The sequence below is a fragment of the Anopheles cruzii genome, chromosome 3 (genome assembly GCF_943734635.1).
Source record: "Anopheles cruzii chromosome 3, idAnoCruzAS_RS32_06, whole genome shotgun sequence".
NCBI lineage: Eukaryota > Metazoa > Arthropoda > Insecta > Diptera > Culicidae > Anopheles > Anopheles cruzii.
Window position 1 is genome coordinate 34,175,161 of NC_069145.1, and position 24,330 is coordinate 34,199,490.

The window sequence follows — 24,330 nt, forward strand, 5'->3', positions numbered from 1 at the left end:
AAGTTTTCTTGAAATGTACAGTTTATGACGAAAACTTACATATTGTGCGCGTATTGCAGCATTTGTTTGAACAGTTTGTTCCAAACGTTCAATGTCCTCCTGGCAAGACAGAGGAAAACGAAAGCCTGCTACCTCAATTTTTGTGTGGCTAGATTCATGTTGATATTCTGTGGGGTTTCAGCGGGTAGAAAGAACCATTGTTAATAGTTTTTATCTATATATAACAAATATATTTTCCATAATTGGAATGCGTGCATCAGATGATTTTTTTTGTCAGAAATCGCTTGCTTTTTTAAGATTAGCCTGTTTTTTAATCTCACGATTTTATTCGTAGCAATTTATGGGACCCGATGAGTGGAAAAATATTATAGTTAATAATAGCAATCATAAACATGTCTCAATTGGGTGTCATATCTGCGAACACGTTGCATCCTTCTCTCCAAAGAGTTTTCTTTGAAGCAAAGTGTCGTTGGCGTGCATCAATTTATGAATATCGAGTTCGGCTGTTAAGATCTGCACTATACCGACGTCTGCTAATCATCACCACAATTCGACGCAGCTCGCTGACGAGTATTGACTCAGTAATGCCGTGCGATCTCCACGCCTCTGAAAACGGTTGACGTAAATGCATTAGAATCTTCCTTAAAGAGAAATATGCTTTCCTTTAATGTTTTGTACTATTTTACTAAAAGTTACTTACCTAACATGCACACGGTGAAAATTTGAAAGTTTTGCATAGCCTTGCGGGGCGGTTTCATATTTGCGTTGCCTTTCCAGTTATAGTTAATCATCGCCTCGTCAGAGAAAAATTTACCAAAACAGTCACTAATAGAGGCACTAAAGGCCTTTGTACATCGCAAAAACTCGATCTGAAACCGATAAAGAATTAAATGGAAAGGTTTTTAAATTTGGTTTCATGCTTTAGCTCTCTTCTTCATGTCAACGTACATATTGCAAACGAATTTTCGGATTACGCTTTACCATAAGCTCCAAGCGATCTACGTCTTCCTCACATTGTAGTGGCATTGGAAAGCCACTGATTACCACTGATTTCAGCGAATCTACTTGATGTAATTTACAAAACGCTGTATCAATGGCACGCAGCTTACGTTGTATGGTACGAATGTCAATTAGATGGGGGTTTTGCGCAAGTTTGTATCCAGTGCATAGTTGTTTTAATCGGTTCTTTAATATTTGTACTGTTTCCAAAGCTCCTAAAAAAGAAAGAGATAAAGGTTATTTTGATATAAGTTGTAAAACGATTACCTAAAAATATCTTATTAGTAACACTGAGGAATTTGTTTAAACATCCAAAAGGCTCTTACGAACTTTGTAATATTCTGTTTTATTCGATCTCATTTATTAATAATATGTATTTTCCTATGGGGTTTATGAGTTCAGTTAAGACTATAGTATGAATCAGATGTTCAGACCACAAATCTCGGATTGATTGATTCGTTCGTTGGGCGATAAATATCCGGAAAATTGATCTGCAATTACAAATATGATTTGAGTAGGTGTTTTGTACATTACATCCATTATTACCGCTTTTACTTGCAGATTTATAGACGCAAAACTATGTATACTTAGACCCTTGATTACTTTGCAGTAATTTTTTATTGTTGGGCATACTTATGAACACGACGACCGCTGTCTCTAACACCGTGTGATTATGTTTTGTACAGAAAATTAATAGAAATTTATGCTGAAATATCGACAAACTAAACATAGCTTCACCTATCTTCGATAACATGGAATCTAAGCGAGAGTTCGAATGAAATGAGTGAAATCAGGACATCCAGTGAAACCGTTGCTTTACGGTTAAAAGACATTATTTTTCTGATGTATTAAAACTATTCCAGCTTTACTGAAATATATTGTTTTTCACGATGCTTTCTGGCACGGAAACAACGTTGTCGCGTTCGATTGCGACTATGCTTGATGGCTGCCGTAAGCTCTGCCTGTAGTGCTCGTTCGTCTAATCCAACCCCATTGAAGGCCTCTGCAAAGAGAAAGGACAAACAACGTAAGAATCGTGCCAGTAGTGTTTGGAGTGTTTGGAGCAGAACAAGTAAAAACACTTGGAAACAGTCACAATATACTTTTTAGTGGATTTACCTAGAAAGCAGTCGTAAAACACAGAATAAGTTTTCATTGGTATTTTACATTTCCCGGACGAATTGGAGCCATGGAAGTTGTACTCGTTCAAAGCATCGTCAGAAAATATGCTACTCAAGAATTGCTGTATTTTCATTGCGTTAGGTTTGCATCTTGCAAGGTAGCTTATCTGTAATAGATGAAAAGTAAAACTTTTAAAATTTAAAAACACAATGGTATTTTGGTATTTGTATTTGTTATTTTGGAGTATTTCATCAACTGACTAGTTTTTGATGACGGGCGATGACTGCCGAATAACAAAAGATGGCATTTACAGAGTACAGTGCCAATATTTTACCATTGTTACTTACATATTGATGACGAATATTTTTATCCGCATTTATCATTCTCTCCAGTCGTTCGACTTCAATCTTTTCCTGCAACGGAAATACAAATCCGTTCACCGTCGGCCCGCCTTTTCTGGGTGTGGGCTTTTTCTCAACAATGGCTTTCTCTGTAGCAGGATTCAAGTTGTGAGAGTCTTCTGAATTTTTATCTTCTTCATCTGGATCCCTTTTGGTTTTGGGTGTTTTGTGGATTAAAATTGATCGATGACTTGCAGATTTTCCAGCTGTTTTTGGAATTAAAAAATTAAAAGGCGATATCAGTAAACCCATTCAGAACAATCAGATGGTTTAGATATTCTAAACAATACGAAGCAAGGTGTATGAGTAATTTTTAAACGCTTTTGCAATTCATTCCCACCCTTTTATTGTTTTGATATCTATGATATTTTATTCGTATTTCTATGCTCTTGTCCATGCTATGTGCTTTGCTTAATGTGTTTAGCTATTAGTCAAAAATAGTAATTTCCATGGATGGTTAATGGATGGTGGCCAACACTATTGATACTTCGATGTTGTACGCTCCGAGCATATCGGACGATTTTTTTCCATATTCTGTGCTGAAATATCTGCAATGAGAAAGAATAATCAATATTGTAGTTTGCATTAAAGAAAACCACGACGAATTCCATTCATTTTGATGTGGTTTCACATTCAAATGATTATTTTTAAACTTTGAGAAGTTAGTTTTGGCGTTGAATGATTTTTTCTGATAAATGAAAAAAAGTGAAGCTTTTTACCATCTTACTTACTTACCTTGGGAGACAACGTAGCTAAAATTGTTACGGATGAGGGATGATTGACAAGGCGTAAATATGTCTTTGCTGCATGTAACTAAACTAACCCTCGCAGTTAATAACGACATGTATTCTTGTATCAGATATAAACTTAGTTCTTGTAGCAGATTATTAATGTAACTATTAGTGGATTTGCTGCAACGTTGCTGCGATCGGAACAAAAAATTATTTCATATTTGAATGGAAGTTTGATGGTTCTTGCTCATTCAGCTTGCTTAATATTTGCTACTCAATGATATACATTATCACGTTAGTAAACTATTGACTCTTTTTAGAAAAAATCCGGCTCTTTTTGATCATTATTACGTAAAACTTTCAGAAATTATGAGTCCTATTTTTCAATTGTTCATTTACTACAAAATTTTGCAACTGTATCCAATTGTCGAAAAGATCAAAGAAAGAATGATCAGCCGGTACAAACAATATGGGGCGTTGCATGGTGATTGGAAGATAATAGGGGTTTTCAACTGTAGTCGTCGCCCCAATTACCGTAGCTTTCGTTAAGCCAGTGATCAACTGTACAAGAATTTCTAATTTATTTCGGATCTTTGCCAAACCACTCTAGACGGTTGTCGAACCATTCCGACAAAATGTTAATTCTGCACATTATGCATTTTATAAAAACATTTCTCGCAAGTCCATTCTCCGCCTGGACAGGCAGAGCAATAAGTGGTGATCTTAGGCAACTTTTCCTTATAATGTGGGTCGTGCATTTTCTTGATGCAGTTGACGCAAAATCCTCGAACGCGCTTTCTCTTTAACACCATCAACGCATGCCCGTTCGATAATTGCTTTAAAATGTATGTGTATTCTGGGTTGGGCCTAGTTTTATCGTGCATTTTCACAGTTTCCTCATTAGGTTGCACAATCCTATTTACCGCTATGGGAGATTTGTTGTGTAGAGTAGTTTTCGATGAATGGATTGAAGATTTTGTTTCCGTATTATTGTCTTTGAAATGTACGTTGATTATCTTCTTATTAGGCGATAGTGGTTCCATTTTGGCGAGATAAATGGACGGTTTCGCATCCACCTTGGAACCGATGAATATTTCGCCTGCAAAAGGTAAACAAATAAATAAATTCGTTTTAATAGATGGAAAATAATGTAGTATTAACTGAGTCTTTTGATGCATCATTTAGTAGAAAAATAAAAATATCAAGTAAATTGAAGTTTTAATTTATACTCTAGTCATTTCAATGAACACTAATCTTTATTATAATTGATCATTTCGGTCACACTGAATATCGTACTGAATTGGATTCTGAAAAGAAGAGAAACAAATGTTTTTAATGTTTTTTGCTTGGAAACACAAAGCTTTAGTTTAAGAATTTTATTATTTCATACTTACATGCCAAACTGGTAACGATGATGATATGAATCTTCCATAATTCTTCGGTTCATGGTTATGTGTCGCTCCAGCAGTAGCGTATAGCTTCTTGCCTTTTGTTTTCAATGTTGCTCGGCATTTCTGTTTACGATATTCCGAGCACCGCCAGTGAATAATGTTAGCTATGCCATTAGTTCTGGCTTTGGTAAAACTAAACTGTTTATAGATTAAATTTCCACGTTGGTTATATCCATACGGCTCATCTGTTCTCATCTGCTCCTGCTGCTCGTTAGTTCGTTTCGTCTGCTGTTCTGAGAGGTGGACGTAAACTAAAATAATGGAGGATTACGTTAGTATAACGATTTTACTACAACCTTACATTTGGGTTGCAGAACATTGTTTTCAAAGTAAAGGAAATGTGCACTATACTTGGGTATACCAATTCTCTAAAATGCTGTATTTATAAAGCTTTATAATGGAAATAAACGTGTTCAATTCATTCAGTACTAACGAAGAGGAATTTCCTGTTATCGGTGTATATTTTTCAGCTAACTACCTCGCTAGCGTCAGTTTCGTATTTTTTTGCTATTGTAGCCACTCTTCTTTTATGTTGCAGCGAACGTTTTCGCTCATCTAGAAGATAGCGCAGAACTCCACTTCTTCGACGATCCATCTTCGCCGGATGGTTGTGAACATCATTAACAACACGTATCTTTTTCTGGACGCGATCGGTTTGCGCGCGTGCAGCGCATCTGTTTGGTAGAAACAGTTTCTCTCCTTTAATTGACTGTTAACCATGAATCGACAAGAATAATCAACAAAACAAGACCTACCCCAATGGTTTGTACTGAACACAGCGAAATGTTGTTATAGCGCCTAGTATGCGATCCCTCGAGTATCTATAATTGTTGATACATAACTGTAAACTTCCTCGTGCAGTAACTATGTATTCTACTTTGTAGGATGATCCTGTAAAGCATAAAGTGAATTATGTTAGTTATAGTTCCTTTTATTTTATTCTGTTAAAAATATTTAAAATTATGAAGATATTCAATAGATGAATTTAGAATAAAGAATTATATTGGATATTGGTGATAAAAGTAGTAGTGATAACATTTTCAAAAAAAACAAAACTTCTATCCGTTAACCGCCTGTAAATGTTTTATTCTTTTCGTTGTGAACCCCGTATGCGTAAACTTCCTCTTGGACGGCGTTGATATACTATGTCATGGTTGTGATACGGACGAACCACCAGAAATCGACGAGCATCACCGATTTTAAATGCATGCCGTTCAACGATACGCGCTTTGCAGCTGTAAATATTAGATAAGAAAAAGGGAATAACAAGTAGTTTCTTGCAAGAATATGGTAGCGCCCATGATGGCCGCCTAATATTCTGATCTTTGCTTACCGGTAAACTTTTGTTTGTGTACAACGCCAGCTGGAAGAGTTTCTGCGTGTTTTCTCCTTCTCGAACGTGTACCCATTCAACATTAGGTGAACATTGCCCCTTACACTTAGAGTGAAAGAAACTGCGGGAAAGACGCATAAGGAGAGACTGTTCAAAAAAAGTCGCTTAATAAAATATTTCATCGTAAGTAAAAACGGAAAACAATTTCAATTTCTATCCGTTCTTCCTTCGTCGGTAATGTTGATTTATTGAAGCATTGGGAAAGGACATGAAAAAATGATAATGATAAGTGTTACTTCATCTTCTGACTCTCGATCGACTGCAGCTTAGAGCGAAGATTTTCTCGAGCACACTTGATTTGTTCGAAAACTGATTTGTCACGAACGTTATCTTGCGACAACTGTATGCGATTGGTGTGATTGTGCAACAAAGATTGATTCATAATTTCCCGATCACTACGGGATGTAATGACGAACGCTTTACACCTGTAAGTAATAAAAAAAAAATTTTGATTAGATTCGATCTTTGATCGGTTCTTCCCATTAAGTCACCTTGATTTGTCTCGCTGCGAACAATTCCACAGGACTTTATCTTCGCATTGACGTTGCCGATCGAATAGTTGTCCATTAAGCATAAGCTGCATCGCACCATTCTTGCTTAAAACAAACCCGAGTGCTGAGTGTTCTGCAATGGAATAGTTTTTAGGCAATGGTCGCAACGAAATGCAAGTTATCCGTCCTATACCGTAAACAAAAAAGTAATTGTTTAAATTAACCTTTTTTTAAATTAAACGAACATTTCATCAACCAGGGAAATTTAATGAATTCAAATTCTTCATAACAAAAAGTAGTTAACATTTTCTGTTGTATATCTTGGTACTTTAATATTCAATAGTTTTAACAGTTTCTTGTAAGACGGCGTCTGTTCCCTTGCCGCCGCATGGAATTTTCTTTTGATCGCTCGTTCAAGAGCTTTCGTCGAACACCGGCTTGGCGTCTTCTTGTGACCAACTCGTGATTATGTTCCCCGCGCAAGATGAACGTGTTTGTCTCTCGATAGGTTGTTGCAGAAGCGGTGCATCTACCAATTAAAAAAAAATTAAAAATATAGTTATGATTGTGAATGATGAATTAAAACATTCTTAAGGTACCTTAAAGGTTTCGCCTGACAGCATTTCCAATAGATTGCGTTTTGTCGCTCCACTTGTTTCGTATAAGGGAAATTATTAACAACCAATTGAATTGTGCCACGATTGGTTGTTTTGTACGAAATAACGTCCGTGCCTACAATAAACACACCTTATGAGTTGCAGTGCACATTTTTATAACATGATGGGAGTTGTTTCAGCAAAACTAACAGCCCGATTGAACGCCGGTGGTAATAACTGACTGCTGGTGTGTGCTTTGGACAATTTGCTTTACAGTTTATTTTCGTTTGACAAACACTTTATCTTTCGTACGAGGCTTAATTGTTGAAAGTTCCTTCTCTCGTTTTAGATCTCTGATGAGTTTCGCTCGCATACCCGGTTTCCGCCGCTCAGTTATGATCGAGTGATTATGCGCTCCCCTGAGTGCGACATTTTGAAACGAATTATCAGGCGTGGCGTAGCACGTTGAGGCCCTAGCTACACAACTGAAGGCACAATCATTAATCATAAACAACAATCATTAATAAACGAATAAAAAAATATATAGAAATTTTATGGGAGATTGCAAAGCGATTGCAATACAATTACTTACTTCAAAACCTTAGCCTGCGTGCAGGACCAAAACGAGTTTCGTTTGCGTGTTTTATCCTTTGTGAAACGATATCCCTGAACACACAACTGTATGGCACCGCGTTTGGAGTAGACAAACTTTACATCTTTGTGTGTAGTACAAACATCTAGACAAGAAAAAAACATCAAACATAATTAGTAGAAAAAGTAACTTGGTCTATAGTTAATATACTACAAAGGAAGATAAAAAAAACTTCATTGCTTGATAATAGATTTTTAGTCGATGAGAACGTGCGGTGTATTGTTGTAAGGGATTCTTTCATTGTTTTTACTTTTATTATGCTTGATCTTCAAAGATATTTTCTTTATACAGCACACGATGCATGCGACGTTTCTCCATCAGCTGCCTTAGTTCTCCCTTTTTCCGACGCTGCTGTATCGGTGGGTGGTTGTGATTTCCACTGATGGATATAACATCACCGCTTAACCGGTTCGATGTTGCCCTGGCCATGCATCTGCGAAATGAGTATATTGTGTTTGAAAATAATGATGTTTTTCAGAACAATTGATATAGGTTTAAATTTTTCGACTAGTATAGATTTTAGAAACGGGTTAAGCCAGCTTGAAAGGACAAAGGGGGTTTTATGGATATACGAGCAACCACTCACCGTAACGGAAGAGAATGTACACAGCGCCAACGAATCGTTCGCTGACGGACACGCTGCCTGCTATAATGTTGGCCACCGATCATAAGCTGTTCGTTGCCTTTCGTACTTCTGCCGTATGCAATGTCTAAATCAGTTGGGTAATCTGGTGAGAATAAATAACAGATCAATAACAAGCATTATCACTAATTGTGTTTACGAATAGAATTGCGAGAGAAACAAATGTTGTATCCAGATTATCTTATTCGTTTCTTGACGGTCATTTATTTAACATGAAGAATTGTTTGATCTGTTTTTCCATAATGGTATCGGTAAGGAAACAGAACATAAAGTGACGATATGGTAACGATCTACTTCTTACGGTTTTGATTGTTTTTTCAACCGTTGTTGTATTATACGCTTGAGGGAACCACGTTTCCGACGATTCTGAATAGGTGGATGATTATGCTCCGAATGTACAATCTCTATCAAACCTGTCGTTGTTCGCAGCCGATGTCTGGCGGGGCAGCTGTAAGGACAAACGCGCATTGAGTTAGTATTTGGCCAATTTCAGTTTTTCCCATTGATGCATTTCAATTACTACTTACCGCAATGCACGAAACTGTATGCAGCGCCAGTAAACGGTTTCCTCGTGTATCATGTGCCTCGTGAATGGGAATCCTTCGATACAGAGCTGTGCTCCACCTTTGTTGCTCATGATGTAGGTCGCATTCGACAGTTCTAGGAGAAATTAAATACATTTAGATGTTATTCAATGCTTCATAATGTGAATAAATACTTTTCTGCGTAAACGCATTATTAACCGCATAATAGGTGTAGCACGCTACTTGATCACGTTAAACAATCTATACATATTTGTCAACTAAAAGGCAGAGCCCAAGAAGCTTGCGCCATTTTATTATTGTCATACTTTCCAATGTTAGTAATCTAACCTCACTAGAGTCTAATCAATGTTCTTTTGTAAAACGTAACTCATATTGCAAATATCAGAAAGCGTCTAGTAATTTAAAATACAATAAAAGTTAAACCGTGTTTCTACTTTAACGTAACTTTGCCCAGCACGTCCGGGTCCATTCTAGAAGGTTGCGCATGCGTGTGCTCATCATTTACTACATAAAACAATTTATCATGAATAAGCACTTGGGCACGGCACCCTTCCGATCCTTGCCACGCACACCGATACACTTTATGCTGATTACGGCTATAGCGAAAGACAAAGTGGTGACCCTGGTGCTCTATCCCGGCACCACCCCTTCGCGTAGGGACGAGTTTCATTTCCACCGGCGAGCTTTTAGTAATTTCCTCAAAATTCAATGTAACGGCTTTCGGGTTTTTGATCATTCTTTTCCGCTGGTTCACCTCGGTGGACTTCGAACTTTCCTCACCGGAGGAGAAGGTTTCGGCAAGCATCTTATGAATGACTGCAACAAACGAAAATTGAAAAAAAAAACAGAAGTTTGTTAGTAATTGTGCGCTAGCTATCAATATTTTACGAGGGATGAAGCTCTGTCGTTCAAAAGAAAACAGATAGGAAAATGTGTCGCAGTTTGTAAATTAAAGAACAAATCAGACCTTTGATTTTTGACTTGAAGCGTGAAGAAATAGGATTATCAGATAGATTATCCATTATGTTAATAAATATCGATTGATTAAAAGTTTAAAGCAACAAACAACTTAACTATTTCACAAGCGTGTGTCGAGAAAGCACATCAAGGTTTTGTGTACCGCGACGAAACTTGCTCCTGCAAGCTTTCGTCAATGGTATGCGTGTGCTCGACCATGATAGCGTGTGTCGTGCCACTGCTCACCAGAACCTTAGCGGGACAGTTGAGCCTGCGGAACTCTTCGCAGCGATAGTAACTGACGCCTTTCGCCGCGAAATGGTACACATAATGATGCCCTTCAAGCAACACTTTTGCCGCACCGAACCGCGAGGCTAGAAAGATGACCGGCGTCCCTGGTGTGGCCAGTATTTCCTTTACGGACAGTTGCTGCCGCGATGTCTTTTTCCCAGCACTGGTTAGGGATGCTGCTCTCTTTTTCTTACCATCCTTATTGGAGACGTTAGTGATCAGTCGATACGAACTAATACTGGATACGCCAGGCTTCACCGGGTCCGGTAACTCGAATTCAGCAGGATTGTTGCGGTAGTCTGCTTTTATTGCCGTTTTACCAGACGCTACTAAAATTGACGAGACCAGAAATAAAAAAAATGGATTATGAAATAATCGAAAAGAAGAACGTTAGTGGACATGTACTAATAGTATTTCATATGAAGGAAAGAGATCTTACGCATTGACCTCCCGTTGTCGGTTTGAGATGCCAATGAATAACGGTAATCACAGAACTAGATTCGATTTATCACTTAACGTTACTCTTTTATTTGCATTGCAGAGGTGATTGACGCGATCTACTGGTGGCTGTGTAGGGACGTAATAGTGTACACGTTCGATTCTTTAACAACAATTCTTGCATGACAGTTGTTCTCGGCGTGCTTTACGCAACGATAGTGTTTGATACCGTTTTTTGACACGTGGTGTGAAAAGTAGAATCCCTTGTATAATACTTTCATTCCTCCGAGACGGCATGGTACCAACACGGCAGGTTCCGGGGGCTGCTGTAGGACCGGGGTTAAGTCGATCTTTAGCCACTGGGGTTGGTTTTTTCTTGGTTGTTTGTCTCGGGGTCTTTTCTGCGGTAGTCCTGCAAGGTTGAGGGAACAGAGTGTCAGCAAAAGATAGAATATATAGGTTCATTTCGTTTACTGCAACCGCCCCCAAATATTGGAGAAACTGGATGAGCTATATAGCACGAGGATTGAAGCTCATTCACATTTTTTTTCATTTCCTTTCTATTTTGTTACCATTTTTTATCAAAATGATAATCAACTTAATGCATGTTTTTTCATATGTTATTCATTTTTTCTATTATATTTTTGCGTTGTTGTTCGTTTCTTCATAATTACATGACATCTGTTCTTGACGCTCCTCAATTATAGTAAGTCACGCTGCGTTCAGGCATATGCTTTTTTTCGTGAAGATGTACTGGATTTGTTAAGTGCACACGGTATCTACCGTCAGCTTGAAGGGACGTTACTACGCGCGCATTACACCGTTTGTTGTTCAGTCGCGCACGGCATGCCCAATAAGTTCTGTTAGCAAACTGATTGTTTCGTGCATAGGTATAACCTTCGATCAATAGCAATTTGTTGCCGCGCTGGCCAACTGCGTAAGGTAGCTGCTTGTAAACCATTCCATACGTAGCACGATTTGGTTCCAGTTCCTCAATGGACGACAACACTAGTGTGGATTTAACAGCACGCATATCTGTTACGAATGAGATGCATTTTCGGAACATTAGTATGTTAAGTATCAGATACATAATTAGGAGCAATCTATTGAACAATTTTGTAATATGGTTGTATCCTCATCTTAGTAACACATTTTTATCAAGGCGTTAGGAATTGTTTTATTCCATTAGTAAATCAATTCAGTTCAAAAAGTAGTTTTAAGAAATACTTTCACTTCCATAATTTCGGGTAACCTTAATTAGTAGCCTGATCAACTGGGTGCGTATGAACAGTGTGTCGAGCTATTATCGTTTTGATACGGCCATCTGTTATTAACCGTGCTGTACACTTTCGGCTACGTTGCTTCGAGCAGGCCCAGTAACGTCGATCCTTTATATATTTTGCACAGAAGAAGGTAAAATTGTTATACAAAATTTTCAAAGATCCCCTCTGTCCCGTAACAAAAGAGTACGGTAACAGTCGAATCTGCGCATCCGGATTTCCTTGAAGAAGAAATAAAATATTTAATTAGTTAGTTCGAGTTTGAGCTACCCTGCACAGGATGACGAAGAAAAACTGTTTGCATATACAAAAGTTGATATAATACGGCCCAGCCAACATTAAAAAAAGATGAGTTGTTGAAGAATGTAAAATTTGGCATGAATCAAAATCGATTTATTTCTCTTGTGTCTATTGTTTAGTTCAGAAGCATATAGCTTCTACTAGCAGCCACATCTTACCTATACACATAATGATCGGGTTTGATAATTAAATTGAACGAACCAATTTTTCAGGGGGATTGTTTTCTTTCCATCTTAAACGGCATTACCCGACAGTATTGGAAACAAAACTTACCCTGTGGCCATGCTGTATCCGTCAGTACGATGCTACGAGTCGTATGTTCGTGTTCATTCTTTTTAGAACCGTCGATGATACATTAATTTACAGAAAACGCATTGAATGTAACGTTAGCACAAAATTTAAAAAAATACAAATAAATGTTCTGTTCTTAATTGTCCGTTCTTGGTTTGATATATTCGTTTGAAAATCGTAGCATTCAAACTTTTATTGTAATCTATCGTAAAGCTGTGTCAACCATTTCAGTTACAAGTTGCAGCATTTACGTAAGTATGGGCAATAGAAAGCCAGCGTTCTGCGGTAAGTGAATAAACTCGAAATTACGGTTGTGGTTCGGTTGGTGGATGATTGTGATGCTGATTTTTTAAAATCATTCCCGACGATCCGTCCAGCGTTATAATGCGTGCACGACACTTGATCGTGCGATTTCGTGAACATAGCCAGTAGGTTTTGTTCCTGGCGCAATTGTTGCGAAAAAATGCATATCCACCCATTACCAATTTCGGCCGACCTTTGCTACCTGTCTCCATACGCAGATCTTGTGGAAATACGTGTTTTATGTCACCCTCATCTTCGTTGCTGTTATCATCGTTTTTCACTGCCATCTTTGTACATAATCTTTCGATCCTCTTTCTCAGCATTTCATTTCTGATACCTAAAAAAAAGAAACATAATTCTGTCATTAAAAATGGCAAAGTGTGTCGAACCTTTCGTTGAATTTTAAATGAGCCAAAAAATAAGTTCTAAAGTTCATACGATTACACGTTTCAATATGATCGATATGGGTAACTACAGATCGCTATCATATTCTGTTTATTATTGTGGCATTTTTCGGAACAATTGTCGAAATACATATAATTATGCAACCCCGGAAACTATGGAGAGGTCGACGATATCCTATGGGCCAATGCATCATCATCATCAAAATGGTCTCTCACACAAGAAACGAATATTTATCATAGTGTTTTGATTTCGTATATTTTTCGGTTTATCTCTTTTTCCTGCAGAATGATACCTAAAAAGAAAAATATGATTAGTTCAAACTGTCCAACTTTTCACATTATCTGATAGTAAAGTTGAGCTTTCTGTAATATTCGACAAAATCTGGTAACATATAAATTTGGTATCTGCATAAGAAGTATGAGTGTGCATTTATTAACCAATCAATTCACCACACGATGTATTTTTTAAAACGTATGACAATAAACACGTTCGCCTTTATGCAAACTTCCGTCATCGTGATCAAAACTAATTTTTAACTTTAAATATATCCCACTTTTCCGATTTTGGAATGGCCACTGGTATCAAATGTCGCTCGTAGAACTCATCCATATCCGCCACGATCGGACTCACTTTCGACATATCGGTAAACTCATCCGGGTGACTGTGGCATTTGTGTGTGAACTTAATTACCGAGCTGTCGCGATGCGTTACGATTTTACAACGACACTTTTTCGACTTGTATGCTGAACAAGACCAATAGGCACGGTGACTGTCGCCCTTTGTACGAAAGAAAGAGTTATTGTTAACGACCAGCTTCGGTTTGCCTCGCTGACCCGCCGTAAACAGCCATCCGTCTAGGTTAATAAGGCCTGCCGATCGAGCTCTTTTTCCTGTGAAATAAACATAAGACCATTGGTTGCGAGAAAAACACAAAACATAAAATAGCATTAGAAAATAATTCATATAATCAAAGGGTTTAATTTTAGGTGAACATTGTAAAAAAAGGTACACCACATCTTTGAAAACGATTTATTTCATTACAAGAATTCATATAAACTTCTGCGGCAATTGATCTAATCATAAACACGATTCAATCATCATTAAGTACACCGCCGTGTGGTCTATCTTCAGGAACAGTGTGTGTGCACCTAAAAAGGAAATTAGAAAAGGTTTGAATTATTATATTATCTTTTCATGTACCATTATATACCATGTTTTACCCTTTATTTACGCTCTGTACAGCGCCTCCTCCTAACTCCTCCTCCGGGATGGTTGTGAACGGGATTGGTTACTTTGAATGTCCGGTTGTCGTCGAAAACTGTTATGCGACTGCGACAGTTGTCTTGCTTCGTTCGATCGCAGACCCAATAGGTTGAACCTAAGATCCGCTTACTGCGACAGTAGTAGAATCCTTTGTAACAAATTTTTTTTACTGTTTTATGTTTCATTGACAAATTAACGAACTCTATCGTTTCGACCGGTCCTTTATCTGTTTCTTCCTTCCTTCCTGAAAAACTTCCTGAAATGGAAAGGAGCAATATTAGGAAACATGGAATTACACCGGACATTCCGCAGTCTTGTCTGATCAAACAAAAACTTAATGTTGATAAACACATTACACAAATTATTACATACACGCAATATTCAGTGATCCCGACAGAACAATTTTACTTACTTACAACTAATACCACAAACGAAAGAAAATGGATACATTTTACTAATTAAACAATTGTCAACACATCATCTTGAACGCAGAAACCAGAAAAGGCGAACGCGTGCTACGGATTATTGGAACGATTCGTTCTGGTGCGACTTGATCGCTGCTTGGTTCGTTGAATAGTGTAGTAGTTCAGACTATTCATCATCATTGTGGGTAAATGAGTGTGGACTGATTTGGTCAGCTTAACGTACTCCCGTCCATCGCGCTTAACCGTAATTGCCTTTGCTTTGCATCTTTGTTGACGGTGAAATGAACAGCGCCAATTGATTGTGCCATGAAATTCGCCATTCCGTATGTAGCAGTACCCATCGATGATGAGTAGCGGTTTTCCTCTCTGCGTGGATCCGAATTGGGCTAGTTCTAGAGTGAGATCTGTGCCTACAAATGAACCAAATTAAGAAATAATCAGATTGAATCTTTAACATAGTGTAGTAATAAAAGGGCTTCAGTTTCTGGTTAGTAGTGAACTCGATCAGGACGCTAGTTACGGAGGGTTCTTGACACTTTATTAAACTTCCTTCAACGGATTCTAGTTTGTTTAATAATAGCACATCGATCGAACTGTTAGACATGGGACGGTAAGATAACGGCGGCGATGATGAATTCTGTACAGAATACTCCGAGCATTTCAACACTTTCGTCTGGCTTCTCCCTATAACCTACTCAGTGCTTCAAGCTTGAGTTTTCGTTTCCGTTTGCCAGATTTCATCTCTCGTGCATGAGTGTGTTCGTTGTTAGACACTTTAACGTACTCGCATCCATCGATGATCTTCGTTAGTGCTCGAGCTTTGCAGCGAAGCCGTTGATAAAAGCGACATTTCCAATTAACACGACTGCCATTGTCAGCGGTTTTATTTTTACTAAAATAATATCCATCGTACACCAGACACTGTGTTCCACGGGAGGTAAATTCAAAAAATGCACGCTCGTTGAAAGTCGCCTTGAGATCTGAAACATGCCGAACAGACGAATAACACATTTAATATAGTGCAGTTTTAGGGAACAACATCCAACAACCGCCTGGCCAAGATCATCATCTAATCAGAAGGGCAAAAGTATTTCATTTTGCGATGAAAAAGGAAACACCACTTTATGTACTATTATTATTATTCATCGAATCCGTAAATTGTTTGTGTCTCACAACAATCAATCGCAGAAAATAGCCATAAATACAAACATATTACGTCAGTGCAATGCCACTGGGCGGTTTGCTGGACAACTAAGCTTATGGTGAGTCTTTTTTTATTTTTGTCGAAAGTTTGTACTCTTCCCTCGGGTGATAGTGGGCAATGTTCGTAACTTTCATATGAATTATGCCGGCGATATCTTTTGTAACAGCACGGGCACGGCATCGATAGCGGGTGAATAGTGAACACTTCCAGTTGCACGTTTTAACTGACTGCCGGTCTCTGGTGAAAGCATGCCCATCGTAAAGCAATTTCATTTGGCCACGACGTGTCTTCCCAAACACGGCCGGCACGTAAATACCTAGAAAGAAAACAAAGAATGATCTCTTAGTATTATGATAAGCTGATTAAACAAGTGTCCTGAGAGAGTGTCCGTGGACCAAACATTTATTAGTTTTATAAATTACTATTTTCACGAACAAAATCATGAAGTCTATTTGTCGGTTTTAAAGCAGGAAACACATCTTATAAACTCTGTTTGCGAATAGGAAAGTGTGCATCGATTCGAACGAAGATCCATTTATTAATATTATTATTGTTTTCATTTGTAATTTAGCTAGCTGCTTTTGGACGTAAGATGGGCAAACCGCTTATGTGAATGAATGTTACACGTGATTCGCATAACTTCCTCGCCATTGTGTATTCTGGTCACGGCACGCGCCTTGCACCGATACTTGGCATGGAGTGAACACTTCCAATTGGAAATTCTACCCTTTTGTTTTTCCCGAACATAACCATGGCCTTCGTACAGTAGCATTTGGTGACCACGCCTAGTGGTGCCGAAGACTGCTTCGAAAAGCTTACCTAAAAAAATTGATGAAATAAACAAAAAGTATTAGAAAAGACATTGCTAAAAATGGAAAAATATAAGATCATGACAAAGTTCAATGGTTATTAAAGTTAGTTTTCAGTTTTCTTCTTTGGTTTTTTTATATCAAGAGTTCGAGTTAATCTTTATTTTGTTTGCGGTGGTTACTACCATTAACATGGGGCTTATCGTTTCCTATCGTACTTTATGTGCGGCCACTAGTACTTGGTAAAAGATTTTCTCGTAAAATTGCTCAGGATAATTTGGTCCTGAAGAAACATTTGTTCTGCCGCGCCTATTGTTAGCAAAAAGCCCACTGTTGTTGCCTCCAGTTATTTTTCTTTCCATTCAAGGAGGAAATGGGAGCCGCGAAATTAACACGTGCTACTGACATTAAGAACACAGTACGTACTTTAGCTTATTTTAACAAGGCGTGCAACATATTCTAACTTGAAACGGTGGAGTACTGCATTTTGCGATAATCATTTACAGAATGACAGTGTGGGAAATTTGAAGGTCGCACCAACGTTACGCCGCGCACTTGCTTTGTAATGGCGCGGGCGCGACATTTACGCCGCCTAAACAGTGCACACCGCCAGTTGGTAGAATCGGGAAAGTCTCGATCTTTAACATATTCATAGCCTCGGTAAATGAGCTTTTTTGCACCTCGCTGCGACAGTCCGAATGTTGCTATCTCGATCGATTTGGTTACTTTAAACGGTTTAAACTTGACTTCCATTGGCACGCTTCCCAACGCTGCGTACGATGTGTACCTAGGATCAGTTTCTGGAAGGAAAACAAAATTTGAAATAATGTTAGTGTGATGAATAAAAAAAATAATTATTTCATTGATCCTTTACTAACATCAATGCTGCAGGAAGCTTGAAATAGAAGTGACTCCAAGCAACGCTTTAAAAATATAGTACTATGTTTTATGTTTTATTGAAAACCGCGAAATTCAAACTCATTCCATCAATACAGCTCATTTCAAATCATAAGTAAGCATATGTTGTGGTTTGATCCAAAAGACGGAACCGAGCCTTTTGCTTATGACTTAAATCGGTTTGTGCTCGTCTGTGATCTTATCATGGGTGTTGTAGGTGCCTGATTGCCCATCTTCCGGTGCGTGGCTGTGTGAACTTCCCGCGAGGCGTACTAAATATTCATTAGTTATATCCTTAGAAGTGACACAAGATGCACGACAGCCATATTTAACATAGCGTGCACAACGCCAGAATATGTTTTTTGTACTTTCTCTGTTTTGCACAAATTTGTAACCACCAATGTTCAACATCGTACGTCCGCGTTGCGTGTTGGTAAATTCTATCTGTGTCTTCTTCACATTCATCCATAAGTTCGAAGGAAGCTTATCTAAAAGTATAATTAAAAACCACAAATTGGTACAAAATATTATTTCTGCTAATGATGGTAGAAAATAATATATAATGGTTATCATCAGTCAATAAGAATGTAGTAAATATTTAAAAATTACGATACATTTTTACATGTTTATTTATGAAAACACGACTGACGCTATGAATTTGATACAAGCTCCTTTCAGATCTCTCAAAATCTTTTATCATCCTGCTTAATCGTTTTAATCGTTTTCATCGTGTTTGTTTGTTGTTTTCTAGGAGCATCTTCATACTTTAGGATAATTTCGGAAAGGCGCTTATAGTCGGCACGCTCAAAGCGTTTAGCTATGTGATTATGGGCTGTTCCTTGAAACACCTGGCTACCAACCATGTGCAAACGACCATGGCACTTGATTTTGGTGGTATAGTAAATGCATCGCCAATACTCCTTGTTGTGTATTTTCTTTTCTTTGACGTAGTAGAATCCTTCATAAGCAAGCTGCATTTTGCCCTTTTGACTTTTTGTGTACGATATCTTATTATTCTGTTCCAGCGGACCTGTTCCTCTCTTGGTACCTGTTTAAGCAAAAGAAAGGTAAAAGCATAATTAGATTAGTATAATTGTTTGTATGATCGCGTTCAAATAATTATGAAATCAAGTAAAAATGCAACCAAACCAAAATCCTTAACTCAGGATTTCCGGCCAATAGTTGCCGCAGTACGATCACAGTTCAACATGTTCGGTTTTGTTATTTTATTCTTATTTTAACTTGGATTTTTTATCCCGTGCTTTTTGAATACACAATAAATTTCTATCTTAACTAACATGTTGATGTTCAATTTAAAAAAATCTTTAATCGTTCCATGCCTGAACGAATTTGGAACCACTCTGAAAAGATTAAAGATCAATATATTTTTCGACACACAAACGTATACGCCCCCCGCCCCGTAAACATGTAACATAAAATGAACTGCATTTCATTTAACTTCCCATGTTCCTTCCTAACACCACTGCGCCATCTTTACTACCACCGAATCTGTCTTAAATTTTGTGTAGGAATAGTTCTTAAAAAAAAGAACAGCTGACCCTACCCGATGTCATTGCGTATATTCACAAACTACGTCATGTATAAGTTTGTCTGGAAGTTCGGTTTGTTTCGTTTGAGCGGTGCGTGTATGTGCTGCTTATCTCGGTGAATGACGAAGCGTTCTGGATTCTTAAATTGTAGTATCCTTGCCGGGCACTTCAGCTTGTCCGTGGCCATCGCCGAACACCGCCATACAATACGTTTTATGTTCTCGGACATGAATAGATACTTCATACCGTTTATGATGATGGCCGGCCGGCCCCGCGACGACTTCGTGAAGTAAATGTCTGCTTCATTGGGACAGGTGGGCCGTAGGTTTGTAGTGTAATAAGCGGATGACAGTTTGAAGGCAATCCGACGGAGAAGGCGAAAATAAACCGAAAACAGAAAAAAACATGTTAAATTAGTAAAGATTTAAGCAATCCAATTGCAGTGTTGTCGCGGTCTTAAATATGTAAAAAAAAACAATAAAACCAAATTTATAATAATTCCATCTAATAACTAAACATCTTCCCACGGTAGATATTTTTTTAATTCAATCATTTTTCTTTCATAGCATTCTTTCTCTTCCTATCTCTCAATCTCTCAATTTCTGTTTTCCACTCTGTCTCTCTCACGACTTCTTTTGATTGTTAGTTAATTTTATTTGTTTTTACATTCCTACTCGAAACCTATTCCCCCAGGCGCCTGTATGGACACGATCTAGTCGTAATGGTCTAACACCGGTAGCGACGGCGATGGTGGCCGAGTTTGTGGCAGCTGTACAGACGAGCGGGTTAGGTGGCACTCACTGACGAGAGTTTCTTGAGCTTTGCCCGAAGTGGACATTCGGCCGTTACGTGCCTTTTCTCGTCCCCTAGTGCTACTAACACCAGTACCGCCCAGAATAGTAGAAGTCGTCGTAGATTTGGTTGTGGTATCGTGATTATGACAGTGCCTAAGACTAATCTGTAAAGTTTGTTCCTCTATTACAGCAATACAAGGGCAGCGGCACTTGTAGTACTGGCTGCACTTCCAATACTGTTTGTTCGACCGTTGTCGGTTTCGAAAAAACGTCACGCCGTTCACGACTAGCAGTCGACGACCACTTCGTTGCGATTGTTTGTAGGTGTACTCGGGAAGTTGTGTACGGTATTGATGCCAAACGGAATTCACATATGACGTGGAGCTGCCTGCAATGCACAACCGAAACCAGATGAAAAAAAATAATATGTTAGTGTTTAAGCTATTCTGTGTTTGCTTTTTTTTTCTACAGCTAATTAAATGCTTACTAGCTGAAAGAAGAAGGAAAATTAGAATATTCAAACGCATAAAATCGTACGGAAACATATTTTATTAGCCGATCTGAGGGCCAGTTCTGCCTGTTACGTCTGAAATTCTACGAATCGATCGACAGTCTATGATTGTGTGTATTTTTCAACGTGCAGTGGTTCGGATCCGACATGTCGGTAATCGCACGTGCCTTGCACTGCGTATGCCACTTTGTACACTTCCAGTAAGTTTTGCCGGCATAAACATTGTTCTTTATGTAACGATGGCCGTCATAAATGAGAACATTATTACCACGGCCGACGGCATAGTGCAGTTTACCATAACTTATATCCTTAAAATCGTGCTGCTGAGGTTGCTGGCTTTTCCGTAACTGCGGTTGCTTCCGTTTTTGCTTCAGCTTTTTTTCGTGGCTCGGATACTGCTGGTTCTGATATTGTTCAGAAACGTTTACGAAAGTCAGTAACTGCGTCGGTTCAATTTTCATTCCTTTGGTGTCTAATCGTGTTAGGTGACTCATTTCCTCGAAAAGTTTTCCTGCAGAGTGTAGTACAATAGAAATTGCAATAACCATATAAAATTATTAGTTAAAATGTTTGTACAGATAGTTAGTATAAAGTCCTAAACTAAAAGAACGATGTGCAAATAGACAACAGCTAGGTTTTATTTTTATTTCATCTCCTTTTGTTCTTAGCCAAAAGTGAAGGTTTATAATCGACTTCTTCTGGCTCAGTCTGTTTTCGATCATGTTCCCTTTTCGGCCAATCTTTGTTTGTTACGGATTCCCGACCGGCTGACATATCAGCGTTAGGTTTTCGCTTCCGTCGGATTGTTGCTGCAGTAACATGGTTATGATTCCCAGTGGACTGCAGTAGCGTTGGGACAGTGTACGGGCACACTGAAGTTGTCACCACTCGTGCGCGACATAAGGTGCTTCCCTGCAAAGGTTCAAAGATGTTAGATTCAAAAGATTCAAACATCAGGACGAAATCGGATAGTTACCTTTTTTGCGCATACCCAATAAATTTTATCGTTACCTGTACGATTTTTTACGAAACGGAACCCATTCACTAACAGCAGTAAGCACCCACGTTGTCCGACAATGTACGACACTTCACATACCGGAACATGAAACAGAAAACAAAGTAAAAGAATGTCAGTTGATACCTGTTTATATGGTTTGTATTAAAGAGCACAAAGGGAATTCTAGTTAATTTTCGGATATTAAGTATGATATGAAGTATCTAGGATAACAATAACAAAAAACAATCTGACCCAAATGGATGGAACCGCTTTATTTTGTTATGCCGTTGGGATCGTTAGTAAACCTCATGATACTAGAATGGCGCATGGTTGTGCGAGGGATAACGCACGATTAGGGTCTGTTCTCCATTCTTCTGGGAATAGGTGAGCACACGGGCCTTGCATCGGTGTAGGGCAGCCCTAGCGCACGACCAATACGTTTTGTTCATGCACTCTTTGTTCTTGGTAAACGTATATCTGCCGACTTTTAGTTTTCGACTCCCTCGGAATCCCTCGATGTACCGTATTTGTCCTGCAAAGATCGACAAATAAAAATGGAAGCAAAAGTTTGTGCTTTAATATACATGATCGTAACGTTACATTTGTATAGGCATTAATTACAACTACAAAATGTGCTAATGTATGGTAGAGTGTAAGCACGTAGGACACTCTGTTCAGTAAAATAGCCTTTTTATTCATCTTTTGTGTTGTTTTTAGTGATCGTTTAGCATTGGAACGGAACTTGCGCTATCATTCAACAAACTCTCAGCCAACCGCGTGATTTCGCTTTCGTTCAAATGCATTTTGTCTGCCGGGCGATTTTTTAGATAGTCTGACGTACAATCATCGTTGTGGGCCGCGGTAATCTTGATCTGACCACCTTTCAGCTCTTGCAAGATGATTTCTCCCTGACAACCGTACTCGATGCAATTCCAATAACTACGGTACGCCCGCCCGGTAGTTTTACGATATATTTTGTCGTGCAACTTTATCAGTTGCTTTCTGGCACTGATCGCGATGAAGATTGCTACAAGAGAAGAAAATGAAAGTTCTATAGAAAAGTAGTGTTTAGCGAAGCGAAGCTTCCTTACAATTGAACATTTAAAGATGCGTACACAGAACATTGCGATCGTTCGCCTTTACGGTTTCTTATTCATTAGCACACAACTAGGCGGTGGTAGTAACTGACAAATTCTCGCAATCGTTAACCATGATTTATTCTTTCAACAGTGTACAATCTCTGGTCCTGATTAATTTTCGCTTAAGATTGACTCCCATTCCGTATAAAAGTCGACCCATTGGTACATGATTGTGCTCGATGTTGTTGCTGCGAATCGTCTTCTCGTTGGTAACGATCGTTGCTTTACACTTCAAACGGGCCGCCTTCGCACAGCGCCAATACTCACTGGTGGCCGTCTTTATGTTGCGATGATAGATATAATCTCTATACATGAGCCGCCGCGTGCCAGAGCTGCTTTCGGTCAGCACAATATCATCTCGGCTTATCAGAGAGGTGTCATATATCTTTTTCCTGTCTGAACTGCGATCGTTTGTGAAAGAAGATGCTGGGAAGAAGTTAAAATAAAAACATTTTTAATTATTAACAACACATGAAAGGAAGAAGATAGGTAAGAGACGAAGCTGCTTTTTCAAAAACTTTGAAATTGTGTTGATTTGTGCACACACAGTTAGAAAAGAAAAGCACACACCGAATTTGTTTCAATATTTATATGCCCAACTTTATCATTATGCACAATTTTTTTTTGGCGCATTTTCGCCAAACGACGACGCGTTTCGTTGTCGCAAATTGTCCAGCCGATTCCGGATGAAGTTTTGCACCATGTTTTTCGAAACGCTTTGTTTTTGTTGTTGAAAAACGTGAACAACGTGCGCTAGAAGCATAAGAAGGAATCGAGCGATCCGTTAATCAATCAGACGATAACACGAGTTCCCTGTTTTCAGTATGTTACTAGGACTACTCACTTATAACAGCATCGAGTATGGTTGTGTCTAACGTGGAGAGAACATCATCTGATTGGCTAGCCGCTGCCACTCTTAAACGAAGCGTTTCCACCCCGAACATCAGCTCGATCAAACGGCTGGTGTAGAGAGCCGGCTTTGAAGTATAAATCGACAGTAAGTCCTTTGTCGCGATATATACGGCACTGCCGGCATGTAGCGGTACCTTCTCGACTTTTTTCCTAGCGCTAGTGTTATCCTTGCTAGGAGGCTTGACCTCTTCTGCCGGCTTGTTTTGTACCCTTTTAGAACATTTCGCATGTTGCTGTTGTTGTTTACCTTCTGTGGCTTTTGAGTCTACGGGTGTCGCTGAACGAAAAAGGGTGCAAAATTGAAAGCATTGTGTTAGATATGTTTGCTATATTCGTTGAGGGCTGATTTCACATTTGTTGGCCTTTTTTATTTAATAAGGGCTGATTTGACTTTTTTCTTCTGTAGGACGATTGAGACGAATGGCTTTTATACTCTAAAGATTTATTCTGTCAAATTTATGCTATTTAAAGTTGGAGAGAATGCTCTTTTTGGACTTTTTCCCATGTCGCTTGTCTGCCGGCATTAACAGTATATCTGCT

General features: G+C 38.6%; 2 protein-coding genes and 1 long non-coding RNA gene across 28 annotated transcripts in view; all 3 read right to left on the reverse strand.

The window, feature by feature from the left end:
- Positions 1-24,330, reverse strand: part of LOC128271408 (modifier of mdg4-like) — a 42,395-nt gene that overhangs the window by 5,284 nt on the left and 12,781 nt on the right. The window contains exons 5-8 of one of the 26 annotated variants that reach the window (XM_053008920.1): positions 23,925-24,067; positions 23,723-23,855; positions 23,449-23,631; positions 23,224-23,304 (exon numbers count right to left, since the gene is read on the reverse strand). The exons of 2 other annotated variants lie outside the window; for them this stretch is intronic. In XM_053008920.1, coding sequence (XP_052864880.1) covers positions 23,486-23,631; positions 23,723-23,855; positions 23,925-24,067 — 422 coding nt within the window. In that variant the 3' untranslated portion in view covers positions 23,224-23,304; positions 23,449-23,485. Of the gene's footprint in view, positions 1-390; positions 607-700; positions 870-948; positions 1,215-1,436; positions 2,003-2,118; positions 2,288-2,468; positions 2,729-4,700; positions 4,956-5,182; positions 5,379-5,459; positions 5,596-8,718; positions 8,928-9,006; positions 9,140-9,329; positions 9,841-10,098; positions 10,602-11,823; positions 12,212-12,524; positions 13,222-13,681; positions 14,180-14,306; positions 14,438-14,509; positions 14,809-14,988; positions 15,388-15,481; positions 15,958-16,134; positions 16,498-17,242; positions 17,791-17,868; positions 18,376-18,450; positions 18,936-19,123; positions 19,735-20,055; positions 20,620-21,381; positions 21,655-21,718; positions 21,829-22,028; positions 22,272-22,938; positions 23,305-23,448; positions 23,632-23,722; positions 24,068-24,330 lie in introns of those variants that run through there. 23 more of the 26 variants (XM_053008909.1, XM_053008908.1, XM_053008922.1 and 20 more) reach the window with 23 other exon arrangements.
- Positions 7,188-7,851, reverse strand: LOC128271416 (uncharacterized). The gene is made up of 3 exons (XR_008269220.1): positions 7,777-7,851; positions 7,395-7,669; positions 7,188-7,320 (listed from the first exon to the last, which is right to left on the reverse strand). It is a non-coding gene; the product is annotated as an uncharacterized LOC128271416 (long non-coding RNA).
- Positions 22,401-22,911, reverse strand: LOC128271415 (uncharacterized). The gene is made up of 2 exons (XM_053008947.1): positions 22,831-22,911; positions 22,401-22,766 (listed from the first exon to the last, which is right to left on the reverse strand). The coding sequence occupies exons 1-2, from the start codon at positions 22,838-22,840 to the stop codon at positions 22,453-22,455; spliced, it is 324 nt and encodes a 107-aa protein (XP_052864907.1). The 5' UTR covers positions 22,841-22,911; the 3' UTR covers positions 22,401-22,452.